This window comes from Lonchura striata, chromosome 22 (genome assembly GCF_050655825.1).
Source record: "Lonchura striata isolate lonStrDom1 chromosome 22, ASM5065582v1, whole genome shotgun sequence".
Taxonomy (NCBI): domain Eukaryota; kingdom Metazoa; phylum Chordata; class Aves; order Passeriformes; family Estrildidae; genus Lonchura; species Lonchura striata.
In genome coordinates, this window is record NC_140724.1 from 6,982,313 (window position 1) to 6,996,660 (window position 14,348).

The 14,348-nt window shown below is 58.9% G+C and overlaps 1 protein-coding gene and 1 long non-coding RNA gene across 12 annotated transcripts; both read left to right on the plus strand.

Moving 5' to 3' along the window:
* The first annotated feature begins 185 nt into the window (after positions 1-185).
* Positions 186-13,856, plus strand: STAMBP (STAM binding protein). Of its 11 annotated transcripts, none has more exons than XM_085559291.1 (10): positions 186-344; positions 1,949-2,309; positions 6,617-6,692; positions 7,850-7,945; positions 8,564-8,891; positions 9,727-9,851; positions 11,352-11,489; positions 11,845-11,993; positions 12,528-12,627; positions 13,530-13,856. In XM_085559291.1, the coding sequence occupies exons 2-10, from the start codon at positions 1,954-1,956 to the stop codon at positions 13,584-13,586; spliced, it is 1,425 nt and encodes a 474-aa protein (XP_085415417.1). In that variant the 5' UTR covers positions 186-344; positions 1,949-1,953; the 3' UTR covers positions 13,587-13,856. The 11 variants fall into 11 exon arrangements, with proteins under 11 accessions (XP_085415417.1, XP_085415422.1, XP_085415421.1 ...); XM_085559296.1 differs by having other exon boundaries at positions 11,881-11,993; XM_085559295.1 differs by having other exon boundaries at positions 8,567-8,891.
* Positions 2,316-6,610, plus strand: LOC146765627 (uncharacterized). The gene is made up of 3 exons (XR_014949869.1): positions 2,316-3,766; positions 3,828-4,496; positions 4,530-6,610. It is a non-coding gene; the product is annotated as an uncharacterized LOC146765627 (long non-coding RNA).
* Positions 13,857-14,348: the final 492 nt, after the last annotated feature.

Genomic DNA, 14,348 nt, shown 5'->3' on the forward strand with positions numbered 1-14,348 from the left:
TTGGGCTGGGGCGCAGCGCGGCCTCTTCAGGGGCGCTGTCCCTTTAAGACCAGCCGCTGTGACGTCACGGCGCGCGACGTTCCCTAAGGGAACGGAAGCCGCTTCACAACCGGGCGGAAGTAGGGATATCTGCGTTGCGTACCCGGATGTGGGGACGGCTTCTGATTGGCTGGCGAGAGCGAGGCGGTGGCCGGTGGGGAAGAACCCGGAAGTGCTGAGGGGAAGCGGCGGCGGCGGCGACGCCAGGTCCGGGCCGGGCCGGGATGGGGGTCCGGGCTCAGCCGGGGGGGCCCCGGCCCTGCTTGGGAGGTCCCGAGCTGCCCCGGGAGGGCTCCGGCCGGGGCGTGCGGAACGTTCCCCTGACGAGGGGAGCCCGCCCCGGAGTGCCCCGGCGGTGGGACGGTCACTTGGGGAAGGAGGAGCCCATGGCGGAGGGGGTCTGGCTGTGGGAGCCTTCGCTTTAAGTTCCTGTCCTAAACGCTAAATTAATTCCTAACTGGAGTTAGTTGCTGAGCGCCATGGCTGGTGGGAAGGGGGATCCGCTCAGGGCTCGGAGGATCTGGGGGGTCCTGTTGGGTCAGGATGGATCTGGGGGGGTCCTGGAGTCCTGCGATTCCCTGATTCAGTGATTCCCCTGATTCTCCCCCATTCCCCAAGTCCGTGATTTCCCCGATTCAGTGTTTCAGTGATTCCCTCATTCCCTGATTCCGTGATTCCCTGATTCCATGATTCCTGGTTCCCAGATTCAGTGATTTCCCTATTCCCCATTCCCCAATTCCATGATTTCCTCAGTTTAGTGATTCCCTCTGGGGAATCACATTCCCCGATTCACTGATTCCCTGATTTCTCCAAATTTCCCCATTCCCCAAATCCGAGATTCCCAATTTCACTGATTCCCCAATTCCCTCATTCCTGATTTCCCCAGTTCCCCGATTCCCCCACTCCCTGATTCCCCAATTCGGTGATTCCCTGATTTTCCCCCATTCCATGATTTCCCCAATTCCCAGATTCCCTGATTCAGTGATTCTCTGATTCCTCCATTCCCCAGTTCCCCAATTCCCCCGTTCCCTGATCTCCCCAATTCTCCCATTCCCCAATTCAGTGATTCCCCCACTGCCCGATTCCCCTGACTCCCTGATTTCCCGATTCCCTGATTCTCCCATTGTCTGATTCCCCCATTCCCCAATTCACTGATTCCCCTACTGCCTGATTTCCCCAATTCCCCCATTCCCCGATTTCCTGATTCCCCAATTCCCTGATTCCCCTACTCCCTGATTTCCCTGATTCCCCCATTCCCCAATTCCCCCGTTCCCCGGTTCTGTGATTCCCCCATTTCCTGATTCCCCAATTCTCTGGTTCTATGATTCCCCCATTCCCTGATTCCCCCGTTCCCTGGTTCTGTGATTCCCCCATTCCCTGATTCCCCCATTCCCTGATTGATTCCCCCATTCCCTGATTCCCCCATTCCCTGATTCCCCAATTCCCTGGTTCTATGATTCCCCCATTCCCTGATTCCCCCGTTCCCTGGTTCTGTGATTCCCCCATTCCCTGATTCCCCAATTCTCTGGTTCTGTGATTCCCCCATTCCCTGATTCCCCAATTCTCTGGTTCTGTGATTCCCCCATTCCCTGATTCCCCAATTCCCTGATTCCCCAATTCCCCGGTTCTGTGATTCCCCCATTCCCTGATTCCCCAATTCCCTGGTTCTGTGATTCCCCCATTCCCTGATTCCCCAATTCTCTGGTTCTGTGATTCCCCCATTCCCTGATTCCCCCATTCCCTTATTCCCCAATTCCCTGGTTCTGTGATTCCCCCATTCCCTGATTCCCCCGTTCCCTGGTTCTGTGATTCCCCCATTCCCTGATTCCCCAATTCCCCGGTTCTGTGATTCCCCCATTCCCCTCTTGGCCAGTTCTGATCCCCCTCTCCATGTCTTTGTCCCTCACAGCGGCCATGCCCGGCGCGGGCAGCACCAGCCTGGTGCCCGAGGAGCACCGTGTGCCCGTTCCTGGCGCGGGCAGCACCAGCCTGGCTTCTGAGGAACGGCACATGGCCATGCCCGGCGCGGGCAGCGCCAGCCTGGCGCCCGAGGAGCGCCATGTGCCCGTTCCCGGCGCGGGCAGCGCCAGCCTGGTGCCCGAGGAGCGCGTGCGGCGCCTGGTGCGCGTGGGCAGCAGCGTGCAGGTCAGCGAGGACGTGCCCCCGCGCCGCTACTTCCGCTCGGGCGTGGAGATGCTGCGCATGGCCACCGTGTACTGCCAGGAGGGCAACCTGGAGCACGCCTTCATCCTCTACCACAAGTACATCACGTAAGGCACGGCTGGGCACGGGCTGGGCACGGGCTGCGGGGCTGGGACAGGCCCACAGAACAGGGTTCGGGCCAGAGATTGGTCCTGAGGGGTTTGGGGAGCTGGGAGAGACCCACAGATCCGGGTTCTGGCCAGAGATTGATCCTCAGGGGTTTGGGGAGCTGGGAGAGACCCACAGAACAGGGTTCTGGCCAGAGATTGGTCCTGAGGGGTTTGGGGAGCTGGGAGAGACCCACAGATCCGGGTTCTGGCCAGAGATTGGTCCTGAGGGGTTTGGGGAGCTGGGAGAGACCCACAGATCCGGGTTCTGGCCAGAGATTGGTCCTGAGGGGTTTGGGGAGCTGGGAGAGACCCACAGAACAGGGTTCGGGCCAGAGATTGGTCCTGAGGGGTTTGGGGAGCTGGGAGAGACCCACAGATCCGGGTTCTGGTCAGAGATTGGTCCTGAGGGGTTTCGGGAGCTGGGAGAGACCCACAGAACAGGGTTCTGGCCAGAGATTGATCCTCAGGGGTTCAGGGAGATCTCATCCTGAGGGGTTTGGGGATGTGGGACAGACCCACAGATCCAGGTTCTGGCCAGAGATTGATCCTCAGGGGTTTGGGGAGATCTGCTCCTCAGGGATTTGGGGGGATCTGTTCCTCAGGGGTTTGGGGAGATCTGCTCCTCAGGGGTTTGGGGGGATCTGTTCCTCAGGGGTTTGGGGAGATCTGCTCCTCAGGGGTTTGGGGAGATCTGTTCCTTAGGGCTTTGGGGAGATCTCCTCAGTGCTTTGGGGAGATCTGCTCTGCAGGGATTTGGGGGGATCTGCTCCTCAGGAATTTGGGGGGATCTGCTCCTCAGGGCTTTGGGGAGGTGGGACAGACCCACAGATCCGGGTTCGGGTCAGAGATTGATCCTCAGGGCTTTGGGGAGATCTGCTCCTCAGGGCTTTGGGGGGATCTGCTCCTCAGGGCTTTGGGGGGATCTGCTCCTCAGGGCTTTGGGGAGATCTGCTCCTCAGGGGTTTGGGGAGATCTGCTCCTCCGGGATTTGGGGAGATCTGCTCCTCCGGGATTTGGGGGGATCTGCTCCTCAGGAATTTGGGGGGATCTGCTCCTCAGGGCTTTAGGGAGGTGGGACAGAACCACAGATCCGGGTTCTGGTCAGAGATTGATCCTCAGGGCTTTGGGAGGTGGGACAGACCCACAGATCCGGGTTCGGGTCAGAGATTGATCCTCAGGGCTTTGGGGAGATCTGCTCCTCAGGGCTTTGGGGGGATCTGCTCCTCAGGGCTTTGGGGAGATCTGCTCCTCAGGGATTTGGGGGGATCTGCTCCTCAGGGCTTTGGGGAGATCTGCTCCTCAGGGCTTTGGGGAGATCTGCTCCTCAGGGATTTGGGGAGATCTGCTCTGCAGGGATTTGGGGGGATCTGCTCCTCAGAGATTTGGGGGGATCTGCTCCTCAGGGCTTTAGGGAGGTGGGACAGACCCACAGATCCGGGCTCTGGTCAGAGATCTGCTTCTCAGGGCTTTAGGGAGGTGGGACAGAACCACAGATCCGGGTTCTGGTCAGAGATTGATCCTCAGGGCTTTGGGGGGTGGGACAGACCCACAGATCCGGGCTCTGGCTGCAGCGTGCTGTTCCTGCAGGTTTTCCCCTCAGTGTCTCCCTCCTGCTTTACTCCGTGCCCCTGCCGTGGTCTGTGCAGTGCCCGCTCACCCCAGGCAGGGTTGGCACCTCCGTGGGCGCTTTCCCTGCCTGCCCCCGTGTGCTGCCCCTCCGACCCGGGACATTTTTCTCTGATGAGCTTTGCTCCCCGCCTCGCACTTCCTCAGCTTTTATGGGCATGGTGGCCAGGCCCGGGAGGCTGTCAGGGAGCTGGGAAGTGTAAAACCTTTGGGAAGGCTTCCCAAAAAAGCTTTGGGAAGGCTTCCAGGCCCCTTACGCAGCTGGGGCCGAAGCAGAAATGTTTTAACTAAACAAACGAGCTGCAGGCTGGGTCACTGTGGCAGCCAGAGGTGCTGGCTGCTGTGCCCAGCTGCTTCCAGATGATTCTCCCTGCATTTCCAGCTTCTCTGGAAACCTCTCCCACCAGGGAGAGCCTTGCCCTGGTGGGATTTCTGCTTTAGGAGCTGCATGCCACTGACATTTCTTCCAGTGAGGACAAGGAGCTGGAGCTCCAGCAGTGGGTTTGATGTTTTCTAGAGGTTTTCCAGCAGTGGGTTTGATGTTTTCTAGAGGTTTTCCAGCAGTGGGTTTGATGCTTTCTAGAGGTTTTTCTAAATGTCTTCATCCAGAGAGCAGGAGGAGGCTCTGGAGCCTCGTGGATTTGCTCTTGCTCCACTTTTCCTGGGAATGGGGGAGCTGGGGGTGTTCAGCCTGGAAAAGAAAAGGCTCTGGGGAAACCTGAGGGTTCAAATAAGAGGGCAAAAAAAGGAACGAGGCACAACTTTGAGCCAAATAACAAGGAAAAAAGAAACAAGCCACATCTTTGAGCAACATTAGAAGGAAAAATGGAATAAGACACAATCTTTCTGTAATGCTGGGGCTCCTCAGTTTGCTTGGATCAGCTCCAGGGACTCGTGGGGGTGTCCCAAGGGCCTTGAGAGCCACCGGCTTGGCCTGGACACCAGAACTGGGCTCAGAACCAGTCCTGGCTCTGGCTGCTCCACAGAGCAGCTTTGCAGCCCCAGAGCTGCTGCCTGTGGGAGGTTTTGGTGTGGCCAGGCCCCAGCAGGGCTGCCCACAGCATCCAGGAGCTGCTCCAGCCTTCCTCTGCCTGCCTGAGCCCTCCTCCTCCTCCCACGTCTTTCCCTGCGTGCTGCAGACCCAACTGTCCCTGCTGGTTTTTCCATCCTGCCCAGGCCAGCAGCTGCTTTTAATCCTGCCTAATGAATCCCTTCCCCTTGAATCCTGCCTAATGAATCCCTTCCCCTTGGCCTGGGAGCTGCTGGCAGCGCTCCTGGTGCCTCCTGCACCGTGACCCAGTTCCCAGCTGGGAGAGGGGGACCTGGCCAGCCTTTGGGGTTCTGGGGGGCAGCCAGGGCCCCAGCAGGGCTGCAGGCTGTGCCCTGCCCCTGCCTCCTCCTCTGCAGGGGCGTTTGGGGGGGCACGGAGTCCCACACACACACACACACACAGGGTGTTGGCACAGTCCCTGTGACCCTGAGCTTTTCCTGCTTGGCTTGGCTTGCTTGGTTTCTTCTGCTCTCTGTGTCTTTCCCCTTTTTTTTTGCCTTTTTTTCTTTTTTTTTTCCCTGCCTAAGCTCAGCCTAAGCACTCTGTCACCGCTGGGGATTTGGTGGCAGATTAACTCAAGGTGTCTCAAGCCTGGAGAGCCCCAGAGAGCTGAGCCAGAGCAAACTGCTCCTTGTTTGGGGCATTTTCTCCTTGTTTTTGTGCTTGTAGAACTTTGTGGAAGGATCCCGTTGTGGCCTTAAAGGAGGCTTCTAAAAAAGAGGAAATTTTTTCCTGGGCAGTGACAGAACACGGGGGAAGAGCAGAGCTTTAGGTTGAGTGTTAGGATGGAATTCTCACCTGGGAGAAGAGCAGGAAGTCTTAAAAAGCTCTCAGAGATAAATAATACACCCTTGAGAGCTCAGCTATCTCAGGTGGCATAAAATAAGCAGGATGGCTCCTGTGACAGTGTTGGAAGCAAACAAGTTTTAATAAAAATCAAAATAGAAAAGCTCTTTACAAAGAAAAAAAAAGCCAGGGCAAGAGGTTCTTGCTCCTGCTAAAACACTTCACAAAAAAATCAAAATAGAAAAGCTCTTTACAGAGAAAAGCAGAGCCAGGGCAAGAGGTTCTTGCTCCTGCTAAAACACTTCACAAAAGCGATTTGCTGGTTTTGTTGTCTTCTTTTTCTAGTGAATTGCTCAGGGACTTTTGGCTCCTGTCCAGTTGTGTGTCCTTAAGTTTGAGGTGATCCCCAGGGTCCTGTGAGGGGTCTTTTAACCAAATTGAGGGGAGAAACTTGTGGGTTTTTTCGTTTTTAAGGAGACAAAGGGTAACTTGTTAACTCAACAGGGGGCTGTGGTGGAATTACAACCCTGATGCCCTCCCCCATTTTAAATTTAATTTCTGCTTTGCTGCAGCCCCAGGTGTGGGCAGCAGCTCCCTGAGCCCCTGCGTGGTGCTTCCGAGCAGCTGATCCGTGCTGCTCTTCCCAAGAAAAGTTTGTCCCTGCGGGCGCTCCCGAGGGGCTGAGTGAGACCTGCTGAGCGCTCCAGGGGCTCTGCTGGGCTGCAGACAGGCAGGGGGAGCACGGGGGGTCCCCCAGAGCCCCCCGAGCAGCCTGGAGTGCAGCTCGTGTCCCGTTCTGCAGGCTCTTCATCGAGAAGCTGCCGCAGCACCGCGACTACAAAAGCGCCGCCGTCCCCGAGAAGAGGGAGACGGTCAGAGTAAGTGGGGGCAGCAGCAGCAGCAGCTGTGCAGGGGGACAGCAGCAGCTCTGCAGTGGGGACAGCAGCAGCAGCAGCAGCAGTGCAGCGGGAACAGCAGCAGCTGTGCAGTGGGGACAGCAGCAGCTGTGCAGGGGGACAGCAGCAGCAGCAGCAGCAGTGCAGCGGGAACAGCAGCAGCTGTGCAGTGGGGACAGCAGCAGCTGTGCAGGGGGACAGCAGCAGCTGTGCAGTGGGGACAGCAGCAGCAGCAGCAGCTGTGCAGTGGGAACAGCAGCAGCTCTGCAGTGGGGACAGCAGCAGCTGTGAAGTGGGACAGCAGCAGCAGTAGCAGCAGTGCAGCGGGAACGTGCTCAGGGGCTCTGGCATGGCTGAGCTGCACAGATGCTGAGGAGCCTTGGCTTGGCCAGGCAGTTCTGGGCTCTCAGGGTTCAGTTCTGGGCCTCCGGAGCGTGTCCAGAGGTGGGAAGGGAGTTGGGAAGGGGCCCGAGCCCCAGGAGCAGCTGAGGGAGCTGGGAAGGGAGAAAAGGGGGATCAGGGGGGCCCTTCTGGCTCTGCCCAGCTCCTGGTCGGGTTCTGCTCCCTGGGAACAGGGACAGGATAAGGGGAAATGACCTCACGTTGCACCCGGGGAGGCTTAAGTTGGGCATTGGGGAAATTTCTTCCCCAAAAGCTTTGTCCAGTCCTGGCCCTGGCTTCCAGCAGCCCTGGAAGAGTTCCCAAACACCTGGGGACATGGGTTAGGGGGCACAGCTGGGGGAATGGTTGGACTCGATCTTGGAGGTGTTTCCCAACCTAAACAACTCCAGGATTCTCTGAGTTAGGGTTTGGGGGTTCTCACCCCGTTGTCCTGGCACTGGACTGGCTGGGGTGAACACTTTTCCTCCTGCGGTGTCCTTTCCTCCTTTCCTCCCTGTCTAGCTCCCTGCTTTTCAAAGACCACGGGTGCTGGCTGGTGACTTCCTTTTCTCCAAGGCAATCCTTGGAGATTCCTGGCAGCCCCAGGAAGCCGCAGCTCCTCTGCTCGGCGCTGACCACAAGAGGAGAGAGGACAGCACTCTTGCCCAGTGGTTTTGGTGGTGGATTTTGGGCTCTTCAGCTGCTCAGGTTTCCCTCCCCGTGCCCTGGGGCTGCTGATGCTGTGCTTCCTCCCCCAGAAGCTGAAGGAAGTAGCCTTTCCCCGAGCCGAAGAGCTCAAGGAGGAGCTGCTAAAGAGGTACGCCAAGGACTATGCTAAGTACAAGGAGCAGGAGGTGAGTGACAGGAGACTGCAGGCCGTGCTCCCCAGGAGCCCCCCAGCCTGCAGAAGCTCCAGGGCTCCCTGGGTGCTCGGGAATGTCCAGTCTGGGTGGCCCCAACCTTTCCCAGGCTTGTCCCCTGCTGTCCCTGCGGGTGGCCCTGGCTCTGCTCCCCCTGCATCCCCAGCCAGCCTGGCCTGGGGCTGTGTGCTTGCTTGCTTCTCTCTGCCCCATGAAAGGAAAGCACCACCTGATGAAAAATTTGAAGCAGAAATTCAATTTAAAATGGGGGAGGGCGTCGGGGTTGTAATTCCACCACGGCCCCAGGGTCTGTGTGGGCCAAGCAGTCACCTCTGGACTTGAGAGACAGAATCGAGGGAAATCAACCTGGGATTTAATTCCATGGAAGAGGGAGGGTAAAGCAGTGGTTTTCCTGCCCTGGGTGCAGCTGGCTCTGCACCTGTGCCCTGCAAGCTGAACTTTCCTTGCAGAAAATGCTGTTTGCTGCCGACCTTTAGGAATAACCTGGGGGTCTGCCCCGGGCCAGTGTCCCCCTCCCTGCTGCTGTCCCTGGGCCTGCTCCTCCTCGCAGCAGGAGGAGGAAGAGTAATTTGCACCCCTCTGGCTTTGCAGCAGCAGCTGGAGGAGGAGAGGACTCGGGTGGCCCTGCTGAAGCAGCAGCAGGCAGAGCAGGAGCAGTTCCAGGCCTTCGAGGAGATGATCCGGCAGCAGGAGCTGGAGAAGGAGCGCCTGAGGATCGTGCAGGAGTTTGGGAAACCAGAGCCAGAGCCTGCAGATGGTCCCCTCATCCCTGGCGTGGAAAAGCCCCCAACAGATTTAATGCCAAAGCCTGCAGGCTCTGCAGTTCCCCCAGCAAGCCCAGCAGTGGGGACTGTGCCCTCCAAGCCTCCTGCTGTGGACAGATCCTTGAAGCCCAGCGCTCTGGGGAGCACGGAGAACAGTCAGTACCTCTTGGAGCAGCCCTTCTCCTGCTGGGGCTGCCAGGGCCACTTCTCTGGGGAGCTCTTGGAATTCCTGACCTCCCCCCTGGGTCACTGGGTGCTGTCCCCTCTGCTCTTCCAGCCTCTGTGCTTTTCCTTGATCCAAATCCTTGCTGGGGATTGGGGTTTAGCTCCTGCTGGGCTGGCTGAATCCTCCTCCTGACCAAATCCCACTGAATGTGGTTCCAAAATTTGGATTCAGAGATGCTGAGTGTTGCCCAGTCCTGCTGTAAATAACATTTCCTGAGGGTGTGTGGTTTCATTTTTAGTAACAAAACACTCCTTCTGACCCCCTGCCAGAGGATCCTTCCCCTCTCTATCTCCCTTTCCCTGCTCTAAAGCTCTGCTCTTCCCCCATGTCCTGTCACTGCCCAGGTTAAAAAAGTAATTTTTTTTTATTTTTTAGAAGCCTCCTTTAAGTGCTGGGAGGCCACAATGAGATCTTTCTACTTAACCAACATTGTAGAAGCACAAAAACAAGGAGAAAATGCCCCAAACGAGGAGCAGTTCGCTCTGGCTCAGCTCTTTGGGGCTCCCCAGGCTTGAGACACTTTGAGTTAAAATGTCACCAAATCCCCAGCAGTGACAGAGTGCTTAGGCTGGGGAAAAAAAGGGGGAAAAAAGGGAAAGAGGGAGAGGTGGCAGCTGTCCTGTATCAGTGTCACAGTGCCACATCCCCGAGCCCAGCAGGGAAGGTGACTTTACCCTCCCAGGTGGGTTGTCTCACAGCTGCTGCCCCCGGTGCCTGTCCTGCAGCCCTGCTGACCCTGCTGGCCGTGCTGCCTGTCCCCGCAGGTGCAGGGCTGGATGTCCTCCGCCAGGTCATTGTCCCCAGGGAGCTGTGCCACAAGTTCCTGCAGCTGGCCGACGCCAACACGGCGCGGGGCGTGGAGACCTGCGGCATCCTCTGCGGGAAGCTGGTGAGGAAACGCCCCCGGGAGACCCCAGAAGGGGCACGGGGATTGTGTTGTCACTTTGGAAGTGGCTCAAGGACCCTGATTTTTGTCCTGGGTTCCTCGGTGTGCTGTCAGGTGTGGGCCTTAGGGGTGATGTGCCTCTCCCCTCCCTCATTTTTGGGTTAGGCTTTCCCCACCTCGTTCAGCTGCTCTGCTGCTGGTGACACTGCTGGGGACACTGCTTGTCCTCTGGCTGTCCCAGCTGCTGGCAGGACTCTGTCCCCCCCCAAGCTTTGCGTGCCCAGGATTTGTTGTTGGCTCCAGCCCATCTGGAAGCTCCCTTTGAAATGAAGCTGTTTGATGCAGCCATCCCTGCAGCCCAGCTGCTCCCAGGCACTGGGGATGGTTTAGGGATGAGGCATGGTCCCTTTGGAGTGCAGAGCTGGCAGGGGGTGTGTAGGGCTCCTCTGAGCTCCTGGGGGTGCTCTGCCCAGCAGGGACAACAAAATCCTGCAACTCCTTTGGAAAAAGCCCTGGAACTCCTTTGGAAAAAGCCCTGGAACTCCTTGCAGCTGCACCTGCAGATGGGTGGTGAATGCATCCACGAGCAGGAGCGTGCCCCTTGTTGACAGAGTGACCAAATTGTCCTTTGTCTCCTTAAAAAAGCAAAAAGCCCAGAAGCTTTTCTCCTCAATTTGGTAAAAAGAAACCTCATAGGACCTTTGAGCTTCGCTTTAAACTTGGGGCTGCCCACTTGGACAGAGGCCAGGGGGTCCTGCCTGGGTAATTCACTGGGAAAAAAGAGAACAAAGGAAATAACTCGCTTGTGTGGGGTGTTTTAGCAGGAGCAAAAACCTCTTGTCCTTAGCTCAGTTTTTTCTCTGTAGGAACTTTGGTATTTTGCCTTTTATTAGAATTTTTCTGTTCCCAACACTCCCTCAAAAGCCCCCCTGCTCCTCTGATGCCATTCGAGGTAGCTGAGCTGCCTCAGGTGTGATGAGAGCTCCTAGGGCCAAACTCCCAGAGAAAACTGTCACCATGGGCTGGCTCTGGGGCTTGGGGGGTTCCTGGTGTGGGGTCACAGCCCCTGGGATTTGGGAGGTGCCTGGTGAGGGGTCACAGCTCCTGGGATTTGGGATTTGGGAGGTGTGGGGTCACAGCCCCTGGGATTTGAGATTTCGGAGGTGTGGGGTCACAGCCCCTGGGATTTGGGAGGTGCCTGGTGAGGGGTCACAGCTCCTGGGATTTGGGAGGTGTGGGGTCACAGCCCCTGGGATTTGGGATTTCGGAGGTGTGGGGTCACAGCCCCTGGGATTTGGGATTTGGGAGGTGTGGGGTCACAGCCCCTGGGATTTGGGATTTGGGAGGTGTGGGGTCACAGCCCCTGGGATTTAGGATTTCGGAGGTGTGGGGTCACAGCCCCTGGGATTTGGGATTTGGGAGGTGTGGGGTCACAGCCCCTGGGATTTGGGATTTGGGAGGTGTGGGGTCACAGCCCCTGGGATTTGGGGTCCCTCGCTGCAGATGAGGAACGAGTTCACCATCACGCACGTCATCGTGCCCAAGCAGCTGGGGGGCCCCGACTCCTGCACCACGGAGAGCGAGGAGGAGCTCTTCCTCATCCAGGACCAGCACGGCCTCGTCACCCTGGGCTGGATCCACGTGAGTCTCCCTGCCTGGCACCTCCAGCCCCGCGGGGAGGGCCGTGGGCAGCAGCCCCCGCTGGGGTTCTGGCCCTGGCACGGCCTCGTGCAGCGCTCCCGAGCCCAGCCTGGTTCGGCTCTGGGCCCTTCCCAAGGGAACGAGGGGAGGTGTAGGTGGGACACTGGGAGGAAATCCTTCCCTGGGAGGGTGGGCAGCCCTGGCACAGCTCCCAGAGCAGCCAGGGCTGCCCTGCACCCCTGGCAGTGCCCACGGCCAGGCTGGAGCAGCCCGGGATGGGTGAGGTGTCCCCGCCGTGGCCGGGGTGGCACTGAGGGGCTCAGAGGATTCCAGGGTTCCCTGAATGGCTCCCCAGCACTGCCCAGGGTCCCACGGTGCCTGTGCCCTGCAGACCCACCCCACGCAGACTGCCTTCCTGTCCAGTGTGGACCTGCACACCCACTGCTCCTACCAGACCATGCTGCCCGAGTCCATCGCCATCGTCTGCTCGCCCAAGTACCAGGAGTGAGTGGGGGTCTGGGGGCAGGTGGGGGTCTGGGGGTGGGGTTCCAGGAGTGAGTGTGGGGTCCTGGGGGTGGCTGTGGGGTCCTGGGAGTGGGTGGGGAGTCCCAGGAGTGAATATGGGGTCGCAGGAGTCAGTAGGAGGGTCCCAGGAGTGGGTTTGGGGTCCTGGGAGCAGGTATGGGGTTCCAGGAGTGACTGGGGGGTCCTGGGAGTGGGTGTGGGGTTTCAGGTGTGAGTGTGGGAATCCAGGAGTGACTGTGGGGGTCCCAGAAATGACTGTGGGGTCCCAGGAATGAATGGCATGGGGTGGGATGGGATGGGATGGGATGGGATGTCACGGGACATCACAGGATGTCACAGGACGTCACGGGATGTCACGGGAGGGCCTGGCCAGCCCCTGGGGCTCTCCCGGGGCCGTGTGCGGGCAGGCCTTGCCCACCCCCGGCAGGAGGCTCAGCACAGGAGCTCCCCGGGAGCGGGGGGTCCCTCGGGCTGGGCCTGCAGGGGCTCCAGGGCTGCTGTTCCCTGCTGCAGGACCGGCTTCTTCAGGCTGACGGAGCACGGCCTGGAGCAGATCTCGTCCTGCCGGCAGAAGGGCTTCCACCCCCACCCCAGGGAGCCCCCTCTGTTCACGGTGAGCTCTGGGGAGCTGCTGGGCCCTGTGCTCGGGCTCTGCCTGCCAGGCCTGCTCCCCATCCCAGGGAGGAGCTGCAGGAGCTTCTCCAGCTGCTGCAAGTGTGCTGCAGAGCTGCTGGCTGCTAGCAGGGCCAGCCCGCAGCCCAGGGATGATTTTTGGGGGGATTCGTGTCTGGGGCCTGCCATGGTCGATGTGGGGCAGGGTTAGGCAGGGCCAGCAGTTGGGGTGATGGAAGAGCTGCAGCCAGGGATGTTTTTTGGGGGTATTCGTGTCTGGGGCCTGCTGTGCTCACTGTGGGGCAGGATCAGCAGTTGGGGTGATGGAGGAGCTGCACCCACTGATGTTTTTTGGGTGGGATTTGTGTCTGGAGCCTGCTGTGCTCACTGTGGGGCAGGGCCAGCAATTGCAGTGATGCAGGAGCTGCACCCACTGATGTGTTTTGGGGGGATTCATGTCTGGGGCCTGCTGTGGTTGCTGTGGGCAGGATCAGCAGTTGGGGTGATGGAGGAGCTGCACCCAGGGCTGTTTTTTGGGGGGATTTGTGTCTGGGGCTTGCCATGGTCACTGTCGGGCAGGGCCAGCAGTTGGGGTGATGCAGGAGCTGCAGCCAGGGCTGTTTTTTGGGTGGGATTTGTGTCTGGGGCTTGCCGTGCTCACTGTGGGGCAGGGCCAGCAGTTGGGGTGATGCAGGAGCTGCACCCACTGATGTTTTTTGGGGGGATTCGTGTCTGGGGCCTGCCATGGTCACTGTGGGGCAGGATCAGCAGTTGGGGTGATGGGGGAGCTGCACCCAGGGCTGTTCTGGGGAAGCTCAGGTCGTGTCAGCAGGTGGAGGAGACTCAGCTGAGCTGTGGGAACACCTCAGTAACCCCCGTGTCCCCTGCTGTCCTCTCTTGCAGACCTGCAGCCACGTGTCCGTGCTGGAGAGGGACGTGGTGCTGCTGGATCTCCGATAAGCCTCCCCCCTGCCCCTCACAGGAGCCCCCCACCTTCCTTTGGGCCTCTAGAGGGAATCTGGTTCCTCTCCAGCAGATGGTTTCCAGCACTCCCCCAGGTGGAATCGGCCCCCTGCCCCCCGTGGCAGCCCCGATGGGGCCGTGGGCGTGGGGAGGGGCTCACAGACACTACATTAACTCCAGTGGGACTCGCCCCCTTTAACCCCTGCCCCGTTTTGTCCCAGTCTCAGTGCAGCTCCAGGAGCTGATAAATCTTTCCCATGGTTTAAAGCCGGGCCTTGCTGATCCTTCCGAGCCCCAGCAAGCTCTGGGGGTGTCGGCCTGGGGAGGGAGGAGGGCCCAAGCTGCTTTGGGATCCCTCTGGCAGCATTTCAGGGCTGCAGGTCCCTGGATGTGGCCCTGCTTTGCACCCCAGCAGCGTTCAGGGGTGTCTGGGCACCTCATCCCTTTTCCTCATCTGGTTTTACTGTGGGGGAGCTCGGTCTGGTTGTCATCACCACTGCAGGATGGGATTCCAGCAGCTTTGACCATTTCCATCCCACTCCAGGATGGAATTCTAACACCTTTGAGCACCCCAATCCCACTCCAGGATGGAATTCCACAGCTTTGACCACTCCAAAATGGAATTCCAGTAGCTTTGTCCACCCCAATCCCACTCCAGGATGGGATTTCAGCAGCTTTGACCACTTCCATCCCATTTCAAGATGGGATTCCACAGCTTTGAGCACCCCAATCCCACTCCAGGGTGGGATCCCACAGCTT